This window comes from Amblyomma americanum, chromosome 4, assembly GCF_052857255.1.
Source record: "Amblyomma americanum isolate KBUSLIRL-KWMA chromosome 4, ASM5285725v1, whole genome shotgun sequence".
Taxonomy (NCBI): domain Eukaryota; kingdom Metazoa; phylum Arthropoda; class Arachnida; order Ixodida; family Ixodidae; genus Amblyomma; species Amblyomma americanum.
This window is the reverse complement of record NC_135500.1, coordinates 205,553,225-205,565,063: the sequence shown is the minus strand read 5'-3', so window position 1 is coordinate 205,565,063 and position 11,839 is coordinate 205,553,225. Positions and strand designations below refer to the sequence as shown.

Below are 11,839 nucleotides of genomic sequence, written 5' to 3'. Positions count from 1 at the left end.
CGCCTTAATATTCAGCAGTCCTGCTCAATTGCCTACTATTGCTATGCTATGCAGTGCTCACTAAGGGTAGTCATTGAAGAATGAGTCCTTGGAAATACATTAAAAGAAAAGATCGCTTGTATTAAGGTTGGTTAAAAAATTTTTTTGCATCATTCTGGCTACCGTAGTTCTCACTGTAAAGCCAAGCGAACGCATTCGAGGTTGAAGCATGTTCCTAAAAGGCCCGTGCCGCCAAATGTCTTTGAAGGACATCGTGTTTTATTCGAAGTTCACCGTTCAAGCGTGTCATAGCTTTGCTGAAGGAACGGACTTCTTTGCTTGTTGAAGGTTTGCGCGAAATTAAAATTCACGGAGCTGGTAACTTAGAAGAAGCATGAACTATGGCTGGATACAAGTTGAAGACGCAGCGGCAAATGCTCCTCAAAGGAGGCCTTGCAGCCAATAGTCTCAACCAATTTCCGTGATGTCGCAGTTAATCCCATTCAATGGCAGCACTTGCCATTCATCGGCGATTTCATGCTAGCGGATCAACCCCAACCTCATGAAAACCGGTCGACGCCATCAGCGGGAGGGTCACCCTTGAGGGGAATTTGCCGCTGCGTTCTTGAGCAGTATCCCGCTATAATTTCTTGCAGTAGTAATACTAAAGTGTAGGTCTCTGCTGGCCTACTTGGTTCTTTATCTTTTTCGCACCAGGGGAGCCCACCGCTGGAGACGGTTGGTTGATTTGGCTGACTGAAGACTTCTTCGCACCAGGGGTGCTCCGTCAGAGATGGTCTTGCGACAGATTAAGATGCAGGTATAAAGGAGTACGACTTGAAGGTTTATGCAGAAAAATTTACATTACATACAGTTGATGCACGAGAGACAATTTAGGTGGCAAAAAGGCTAAAAAAGGTGGAACTGGCTAACACTAGGGGAAGCCCCTACTCGGCATAGCCGAAGACGCATTACATCTGACCGTAGCCCAGAACCATTTTCCAGGCTCTGGAGCTCGGTTTTAAAGACATCAGAGCATAGCCCACATTTTGCACCACTTAATCAAAACATACTAGCACATGATTGGCTTACAAACTGCATGGCACGCATTCTAGTTAATGCAACGTACAAAACCGTCTCTCTAAACCACATAACACGAAAAGAACATCAAAATTTCTTTAGGAAAATGGCATTCCGGGAATGGGACCTCAATATGATTGGCCCACTAGGTTTACGTACCACGGCCCATACTACCACAGTATGACTAAAACTCTGTCCCCCGCAGACAAAAAAAAAACAGACAAACGCACAGTCATGCCAGCACGTGCAATCGGTTTAGTTGAGCTCCGTCAACCTTGGTGCCATCCCGCAATTAGGGCTGTCATCGTGCTCCCGCTGTGGGCAGCTGCCAGCTCGGTCCCGAATTTCCCAGGCGGCTTAGTGTTGCTGTGAGCATATGCAGGAAACATCAAGGCGGCTTAGATTCCACCGGGCCTACCGGCTAGCTTCATCGATACCCGGTCCGTGGGGTTATCCCAAATCTGGTCATCGCTGCCCATTCGTCATTTTTGTTGCCCCCCTTCCTTGACAAGACTGTCTAAACTTCTAAACAAGACGTTCGTCGCCAGGTCGCGTCGCGTCTGGTGTCTGTCAAGACGAGGGGGACGGGGGGGGGGGGGTTGCAGCGTGGAGTGTAGTGCCACAGCACTCACTGCTCCTTGCACGTCTAGCGCGAAACAGCCCTGGAGGGCGGGAACAAAGTGCGCGACCGCCGCTGCCGGGGTGCTTGACACTTGACAGTTTTAGTTGACCGGAGCGGCGTCCCGCTCCGCTCAGACAGCCCAGCGGGAACACAACTGCGCATGCGCAGCCCGCTTGGCCCTGAACGGGATACCGGAGCGCACCTCCCGTTCCGCTCGCGGACGACTCTAGCGGAGCGAGCCTAGCGAGACGTTCCCGGCAGCGGAGCAAGATGGCTGCCCCAGCTAGGCAAGCACGCAGAGTTCGTCGTCGACTGTTTCCGCCAGCGGTGCTAATTAGGTTTTGGCATCGTCTTTGTAGATGTAGCAAATGTAGAATATGTACGTGCATACGTACGGTGCCTCGTGAAATCAACATCAACGTCGGGAAAAACTAGTACAACCTTGGCTAGAGATTCTGTTGGCTTGCTCTGGATATCGAGGAGACCCGACCTGTCGAAGTGCACTGATATATGTTAAATACATTTCTGCTGCCTAAATTATTTTTAACTGCATATAAAATGGTACAATAGACAGTATGTTTTACGATATTAAAAGAAATAATGACACTACATAGTTTATCAAATGTAGTGGTTCCAGTTGAGTTGCACAGAGGGCGCTACGAGTCTCCTCCGCTAAGGAAAATTCGTTTCACGCGCAACTACAAAATATGTCAGCGCTCCGCTACCGCTTACCGTGAGCGGAGCGGGACCGTCGCTCCGGTCAACTAAAACTGTCTACTAAAAGACGGGCGCATTTTTTCAGCGCGCTCCGCCATTTCTTGGCGCCGAGGGAGGGAGGGAGGGGGTACAAAGAGAGGCTGCAGCGGTGCGGCGCCGAGACACCGTCGGGGATTAGCGAAGAGAAACTCCCGCTTCACGGCACCGAGTCGGCAACAAAGGGACGAATGGTTCCCACAAAGCCGCGAGCATCCACAGATCCCTTTACAGTAATGTTTTCAAAGCTAGAGACTTCGTGCTTAGGGCTGGCGTGTTTAAAGCGCTGATTGACCGTTACTTGGAATGTTCCCCGAAAACCCAAGCTCTCTCGTTGCTTCATATAAGAAGCGAAGAATCTGTACACTTACCTAAATACTTACCGGGCCCATTATGTCTGTCGTTTTTCTTTCTCCAGTTTCATGGGCTAATCGCTATGACCCCAAACTATCTGCGAGTACTGCAGAGATTATTTCGCTTGCCGACGTCAACATCTAAGGCTTGAAAAATACTATAATTTTTCACATTGTTTTCCTAAGAAGAATTGTGCTAAGCAAGGATAATTTAACCACTTTTGTTAGTTTTCCAAGTACAAACCAGAGATTACTTCATTCAGAGCGCCCGATAAAGAAGAATATAGATAGTAAAAACAGAAGGAAAGAAAAGTTTACAAAACCGCAACACAGAGCTGTAGCAACGCACAAAGTTTCATGGCTTTTATTCTTTTTTTTTCTGTGTGTTACCGCGCTCCTCGTCGTTTCAAGGCTCTGACATTTCTGTGCAGGTTCGCACTATATATAAACATCGCTGCATGCATTCACCTGACGGGAAACATCGCTAAATGCGCGAAATAAACATTTCTTACCTTCCTCACCTAGTGTCGTCGTCGCTCTCAACGCACTATTTGATTCCGCAAAATTCGTTGTGAAGATGCACCACATTGTTGCATCGCTTTTTTTTTTTCTAGGTCGCTTTATTCAGCTATCAAACTCAAGGTACAGATGTATCCTGTCCAATGTACAAGTGCTCACAGTGGTTAACAACAACACTGGCTCATACAGAGTCACAAAAGGCACCTCTTTCAAGATAAACACAACGAATTCTCATGAACAAATAAAAAAGATAAGCATGGGCAATAAGACTGCGACTTATCATAAATGTACAGAGCATACTTGCTTGTGCTATACTAAGTACAACTACCGATGCACTGTACCAAAGTCGAGTTGACCGGCAAAACCGGTGACTGATAAAAATAACATCGAAACACTAATTGAACAGTACTCGCAGAACTTATGGTCATCAGCGAAGGATAGTAACTTCAGAATTACGAATTAAACCGAAAAAAAAGAAAAACAATAGAAGGTACATAAAACAGCCATTACACAAGGCTATAAAGTGCAGGCCTCTTCAATCATGGATTTTCAACGCTCTTATATCTCTGCAAGGAACATTCATCGGCATAAGCAGTCAACAATCTTTTTCCCTCTTTCTATACATTTCTTTTACGGATAGAGACGCAGCAAATGATCCAGCGAAAAACAAGTGAGGTGCCTTCAACCTACACACTTTAAACGCGGTATTCATCTACTTGTAGCTGACGGTGAGCTGAAAGAGGTCTATGTACACGTTATCACACGATCCAGCAAAGGACACCTCGCGTTCCGTTCGTATATTGCGTGCGACCTCATTCCCAGTGTCCCGTATGTACACGTCTCGTGCTGCCCTCAGGAAGTGCTCGTCGCTCCTCGCGTCGCGAACAGGGCTTCACGCATGCGCGGCTGACGTCATTTTGTTCCGTCCATGGCGAGAAGACAGCGCTGGGATGACCGGCTTAGAGAAGTCGAAAGAACAGAACCTAAATGGCCCAACAACGCTTTATGATTTGAGTAGATGAAGCGCACAAAAACACAGCACACAGGAAAGGAAGACACGAGACAGTTAGGCGCTCTTGCAACTGTTTATTGAAGTCCTTTCCTGTGTGCTGTGTTTTTGTGCGCTTCATCTACTCAAGCTATGAACCAACTTGCCCAAAAACGTGTTCTACTGAAACGCTTTATGAAGCAATAAATTACGCTTTCAACGAATTCAAAAAGGGGGGAGGCACAATGAAATGGGTTACAAAAAATACCTGGAAAGGAACAATAATGAATGAACCGAGTATTGGAAGTGACGCTTAGCTGTTTTCTTTTGCATAGAGTCCCTCGCGTTACGCTGTGGGAAAAGCCTAATCCATAGTAAAATACGACCCGATTACATCACTGTTACCATTGTTGCAACGAGCTGTTGCTAATTTCACAAAGAGCCATAAGAATTTAATTGAAACCAAGCAATAACCAGTTTTCGCTACGGAGCTGCTGCGATCGGTTGCAAATTGAAAAGAAAAAAAAGCCAAACAGCAAATCCTGGTTAAATACGCTCGTTTTCTCGTCGCTCCTGGGACAGGCGTGCATTACCGAAGCGCACAGGCGCACTGCCATCTTCGGCACGCCCAAACATTCTTGCATTTTGCCCGCAAAACGCCACAGTCGAAATCCTTCACTTGAACGAGAGAAGTCGGACCGAAGCGAGCAGAGCGCGAAGGCGCCAACTTCGGCCGTCGCCAGCCAAAGGCCGAGCGTCCGCACGCTTCACCTCTGGGTCAGCCCTTGAACAGGCTAGGCTCCCTTCGCACCTGAAAGCGCGGACGCCGGTCCCGAAGTCGCACAATGTGACCGCGGTGAGTGAAGCGAGTTAGGTACGACAGTTTATAGACGGAAGGAGATCGTTCCAGTGTGTCTGCTTCTCTGCAATGCCCGGCGGGCCGCCCGCCCCTTGCGGGCGTCCCGCCTTCATGAAAGACTATATTCCAGGAGGAGGAGGAGGTGCGGGAGGGCGCGCCTAAGAAATGAATGTTTCGGCAAGACTCTCGGTACACAACTATGGCACAGCTTGATTGACCAGCTAACGGAATAGCTATGGGGGCGCTATAACACTGACAGCCATCGCTTACTATTTTTTTGTCTCCTTTGATATTGCTTATATATTTGCGCGATGGTGAACTAGAGCGGACGCGGTGCTCTGTAATCTTAAAGGCCTTGCTCTTCGTACTGTATTTACGACGCTACTGGTTGGAACACTGCCGCAAGGGGGCTTCGACCCATTCTATGTTGAAGCGTTCCTGCGTGTAACTTATGCGCGCCTGGTGGCGAACTTGCGCACTGTGCGACGTGCATTTGTAGGTAACGGTGCAAAGCCGCTACGTGGTTCGGCTTCGCTAAAGGTTACCGTTGTTCCACCGATCTAAGTTTTAAGTGGCGAAGCTCGAGCGCCGCATTTTTGCACTCAACTTCCCAAATACCCAATTTCCCTCTTCCCCACGCGCAAGGAAAATGAAAAAGAAAAAAGGCTACCCGGAAAGATAACCTGAATTACCCTTGCTGAGGAAGCAAATGTTTGCCTCGACACATCGCTAAACACTACGGAGCGGTAAGCACGAGTGAAAACTTGAAAAGCAGGTGGCAAAAAAGTGGGGCCTTAAGTTCTGGAATCGAATTTTTCATAAACCCCAGCGGTAAGCCGATCTAGATTCCATAGTGCAATATCGCATTTCAAACTGTTTGCTGCCACGTCGTCCTACTGTCACAAAAAAAAAAATCTTTCGACGCGATTCAATTAAAAGTACGGTAGAAAACACAACATTCAATGGCTACAGCTGACTAGCTTTCAAGGGGAAGAAACCGCTTTAAACAAGTCATTTGAGTGCACCTGCCACAAAAAGATGTTCAAACGACGATAAAAATCGCTCTGTTTATGGTGAGGCTATGTTATGTACGCGCTTACATCCAAGCGAAAAACTCCTACTTTTCCATTACATCAACATTTTGACGTCAGAGATCTGATATTTCTGGCATGCGGACGTATGAGTAAATTTTCCCTTAAGATTTAGGCAGCGACAAGGCGCTCCCAAGGCTAAGTTGGAGAGCACACGCGAATACCGGCGGTACCCAACTTCGATATCAAATTAGAAGTCAGACGCCAAGTGAACGTTTCTTTAGTCAATAATTCCGACGAACTAACACCAGCGGGTCAATTCACTTCAAAGGCTGCAAGCCTCTAAAGGTGAGAGTTCCCTACCTTCGTTCGCGAGTGAAGTATAAAGCTCGAACCTTAGCAGCGTTCAGCCACGCACTGTTCAATATTCCGCCACCTGCAACTTGACCTTGTCAGCAAGGACACTTAAAACAGCAGCAATGTGACCATTTCAATAATCTAGGATGTCCATAGGATGTCCAGCAACGTCGAATATGCATCGAACGTCCATCAAATGTCCATAAAATGCGTACGCAATCAGGTAGCTTCTTACGTGCCGTTCAGAGTCGATGCTCGAGCTAAATGTGGGGAACAAAGTACGCCCTCCTCCTGGTGTAAATAAAAAAAGAAGCACACACATAATCCAGCCTAGCGCCCGGCTATGAGCGCCCAGCCAAATTAGATTACTCTCTATACACGCAATGTACACAGGATGTCCTGCTTTCCGACGTGCCATTACGCCGCCGAGAATCCACGTACAGAGCGCGAATGAGACAAAGCGCGACACAGACAGACACGCACAGCTACGCTAATGTACACTATTTACACCAGAGTGTTCTACGTCCACATATGCTGAGCGTTACACAGAGTCAGGCTAGTGTTTAGGCACAGTCTACATATTCGCGAGTCTCACGTCGGTGCAGTGAAATGGTGCGGGCAGATATCACCTGAAAGTGCAGACGCCACGGGGAGATCATTCCTGTTTCTTGCACTCGCACGCCAAATACAGCAGGTGGTTTAAAATCAAGCAGGGAGAATACGAAAACTGTAGCTGAGCGCCCGAAGATGAATTTTGCTCGGCTACTTTCCCGGGATACTCAGCCGCGAAGTAGAAACTTATCGGCTAGGATTTGAGTTATCAGGTGTTGATCTCGCGGTCCAAGGCTTTTCGCAAGTTCATTCCTCCATTTCACTCTAAGAGCTCAGGCTAAGAAATGCTCTTAGCGTGCCTCCAGTAGTCGAAAGACCACTGTACCTTGCAGTGCGTTGAGCTATCAGAGAGAGTGGCAGAGAAATGTGATTACTACACATCAAATGCTATTACCTCTCCTGGTAGAACAGTAACAAGAGCCGTGTTCCACTCACAAACTACAAACTAGGCTCAGTTATAGCCGGGCTAATATTTAAAACAATTGAAAAAATGCGACGAATACTGACGAATTACGAGGCAGGCGCAAAATTTCCCACAGCAATCTACATGATGGATGTTACGAAACGAAACTGATTTGTCGGAAAAGACAATTATCACTGCGGCAAGACGGCGAAAAAGCAAATAATTGACTCGCAGAGTCTACGCGCGTAGCGTGCAATAGAACATTAAACATTTACATGGAATGACTAACACAGGTAGCTCGTACAGCTAGCAGAATGCACTTTGCAACGCAACCCGTACAAATAAAATGTCGCGCTGTACTGCTGCCGTTAGCGAGCGGCAACGTTTACGTACATGATCAACATCAGAGACCGCTGGGCGTGCAACGTCGCACTCCGCATTTGAAACTTATCGACTATGCTCTACAAAAATGGGACTATGCAAAATAACTTCTCATCTGAATATACAGTGTCAAGCACTTCATCAGTTTTGCAAGTGTCCTGCTTTCTTTTTTGCTGAACAAAGCTATATATGACTCGGAAGCTATACTACGCTTCAATGACTCAAGGAATCGCACACTTCATGACAAAGACTCATCACAAGGGTTCTGCGATCACAATCTAGCCACCAGTTAATCGAAACCGCACAACATTGTCGGCATAGACTACACGTAATACATGTCTAATGGAACACCAACTAAGCAGTTCAGCGCACGACTTCACTATGTCTAGTGGTATCTCGGTGAGTATTTGTCCCCTGCTTCGCGAAAACAAAAAATTAAGAGCTAACGTGTAAGCACGGGCCCATTTGTTCACACCAGCAAAACATTGTCTTGGGGCAAGAAAATAATGGACACGTACACGACACAGGGCTCCTTCGGTGAAAGAGCGCCACGTAAACTTCTTCAGACTCAACTGTTAAGACCCAACGAGAGCGGCAGCGAACAGATAGGTAAGTCGGCTAACAACAATATATCATTTTGTACAAGCAGTGCTGTGTTGGGAGAAACGAACTGTCATGTCACTCTTGACGATGCTATATGTTACAACGATCTCCTATGAGTGTTTGGATCACATGCAGACGCCGCTGGCGGCGATAGGCTCGCAGTGCTTGCTGACGTCACGTTCTCTGGAATGTGCATGCTGTGGTTGAACTGTAACCTTGCGTCGCTTCGCCAGAGCTTTCTGTAATGGGGCAACGAGCAATGTGGCCCGCTTTGTCGGCTGGTATGTCTGAGTGTGGCAGCCCGCACGCGTCTGGCAGGCTGAGGGATGTCCCTAGCAGCTCTGGAGCGTACCACGTCTACATCAGAGATGCGCTGAGGTCAGCAAGAAAATGCTCGTTACGAGGCAACCGCTGTTTCGCCAGGAAACAACGTCACACCAAAGCAGCATGAAAGAAGTGAACAAGAATTGCACGTATGTACAGGACACAGTCGAGGTATAAAACCATAAAACGATAAAAACCATGTCAATCAACGATCAACAGCGAGAAAAGATGAGGAAAGGCCGCGTCCGAAAAAATGCGAACGTACACGTTTCCAATACGCGTAACAATTTCGGCTACGTTCGAACCTCAGCCGAGGTCGTCATAGCAATAAATATCTGAAGTATGAACAACCTCGCTGACTAAAACCCTGACGTACATAAGTGAAGGAACATGCTCCCGACTCGTTGGCGTTTTGTCGCCTAAAACGCTACAAGGCCATCCCGTACCCAGGTCTTCTTTGTGTTCACATTTCAGCATTCCCTGCATCAATGAGGGAATGCCATACAAATACGCCGGAAAAGTTTCACCGCTGCCCGTTCGCCTGTCCCGAGTTGCGTTTCTGATGGCCGCCGTCCGTCACCAAGGGTGGAGCATTCGCTAACAAAGGCGGAGCGCATCACGTATTGAGAACGACACGCAGTGGGTTCGTAATCGACGAAGCCAGCGGGCACACGTCCTCGGGTGACGCCTCCACCTTGGCGGCGAACGGGCACGAAGAAGGACCGGGGGACCCCGTCGGCCGAGGCCTCGACGCTCCGGGGTTGAGTGGTGGCAGAGCGTGACGCCGCCCTTCTGCACCTCCGCCGCCGAGTCCCGGGGACTCAGTCGCTGGTCCTGCTGCTGCTCTTGCTGCGCAGGGAGGTGCAGAGGTCCTGCAGTCATCAGATGGTCGTCTCGAACGTGTACGTCACGTTGAAGGATGGGTTGTCGAAGGAGTTCTCGCGCCCGATGCCGCCGTTGATGCTACCATTCTCGTCCCCGATGTCGGGCCGCAGAGACTGCTGCGTCTGCGCCGGGCCCCAGCCCTCGGTTGGCCGCATGGTGACGGCCACGCGCTGCAAATATATGAAGAGGAGGAAATAAACAAATGTATCAGAGCGATAACTGTGAATAATAATTACGAAGCCATTCGACCTCATGTGGGGCAAAGCAGCAGCATTGGTAACTGCTACACTGTGCCTCGTGATTCCCATGAGGGCGCATCTTCCCAAGGTCACTAAGGTTGCTGACCTCAGGTGTTACATTCTCGAGAGCACCCACACTGTACACAGCATAAACACGTATAACCTTTCATGAGAGTAAACGACCCTCTAGCGTTCTTCCTTCAAGAGGGGCAGGATATGGTTCGCAAGGGTAAATTTCCACACGAACTCTTCCGATCATATATGCCCGGTTTTCGGCGAGGCATCTATGCTCAAGATGCTTTTCTCCTTCTCAAAAATGATATCCTCGAGGGCATTCCAAGGGAAGGGAACATATGCACCTCACTTTGTTCATTAAAGGCGCATTTGACAACATATCCCATGACGTCATTCTAGAGGAACAAGGGGCATGCAATGTGCCTGAGAGAATTCGGAAGTTATCCGTATCCATGGCCGCAACTACACATTACAGGGAAGCATTGACCTCTAAATCTATAACCGCCTCATAAAGGAACGCCGACTAATATGCGTCATTGACTTCTCGCTCCTAAAAGATGGGTGCCCTACTCATACCATTACTACCCTTCGAACCACTGCTCTCAACATCGCCCGCATGATACAACGAATTGCCGGTCTTCGAAAGGGCACGCGTGAAGAGGACCACATCCACCCTGCAGTAACAGCCCTCGCTATAAGCAGCATCTAATACGGCCTACCCTACCACCAGCTCCCTCATGTAGACCTAAACAAGGTGAACGTTCTCGTACTCACCCTCTACAAGACTAGCCTGGGCCTCCCAATCTGCTCCTATGCAACACGTCTCCTCGCCCTTGGCATCCACAGCGTTTTCGAAGGCATACAGAAAGCTGTCCTCACCTCTCAATGTACTCGCATCCTCACTACTGCCGGAGTCAGAGCCAATCTTCACCATACTAGTGGCCCACAAGCTTCACCCTCCCTGCGCCTCGTAGGCATCTTCCCTGTGCAAGTACGCTCACATCTCAACCTTGATCTCCTCCCATGCCACATGCACCACGAACTCCAGGCTACTTGACTTTAGGCCCGTGTTCGCTATGTCCGCAGACAGTACTGTAACGATACGACGGTGGTATATGTCGACGTGGCCTCCTACCCACAACCCTCCAATATGCTTTCGAGGCGGTCGACCACTCCTTCTTCGCCTACCTTGCTACATCGTTTGATGCCCCTGACCCCTGCAGCGCCGGAGACTATTGTCATCGCACCCACCATCAATTCACAGAACAAACAAATGCGCAGCCCCCACACTGTCACCGACTCACAGACTACATGTTGGGCCGTCACCAATGGCCGAGTTCCCAAATTTGCGCTCCGCATTTTAGGCGACGCCCTCTATTAAGACCATTTCATCACCTAGGCGACCGGACACGAAAGTCTAGAAGGCAATCTCAAGGCTCACACCCAGACCCCCCAACATAGTGGTAAGCAACAGAACCGCGCAATCATTGAGCCACCACGGTGCGTGAAGAGACAGCACTGTGGTGGTGTGGTTCACGTGGCCCAGTGAGTGGGTGTACTTTGAGGTACAGCTATCGATTATGTTCTTCGCCTCGGGCAAGGCAAACGATCTGGGACTGTTTTGCATGCAGTTCACCATATAACGCCAGGCATATCGGATGGCACACACAGTGCGCAAAGTTCACAGTTTACTTTAACTTCAGCTTAGTTTTGTCGTCGTCTGAGCTGCGAAACTAAGCTGAGCTAAAGAGCTGTAAATGACAGAGAAAGAAAAAAGTAGGACATTTAATCTTTTGAGCGCAGTGCCAGTAGAAAATGGTAGGACTCGCCAGCGAA

The 11,839-nt window shown here is 48.6% G+C and overlaps 1 protein-coding gene across 3 annotated transcripts in view; it reads right to left on the bottom strand.

Moving 5' to 3' along the window:
* Positions 1-3,396: 3,396 nt before the first annotated feature.
* LOC144129160 (sodium- and chloride-dependent glycine transporter 1-like) overlaps positions 3,397-11,839 on the bottom strand; it is a 94,538-nt gene continuing 86,095 nt past the window's right edge. Inside the window, exon 14 of one of the 3 annotated variants that reach the window (XM_077663114.1) lies at positions 3,397-9,919. In XM_077663114.1, coding sequence (XP_077519240.1) covers positions 9,746-9,919 — 174 coding nt within the window. In that variant the 3' untranslated portion in view covers positions 3,397-9,745. The remainder of the gene's footprint in view (positions 9,920-11,839) is intronic. The other 2 variants (XM_077663113.1, XM_077663112.1) reach the window with 2 other exon arrangements.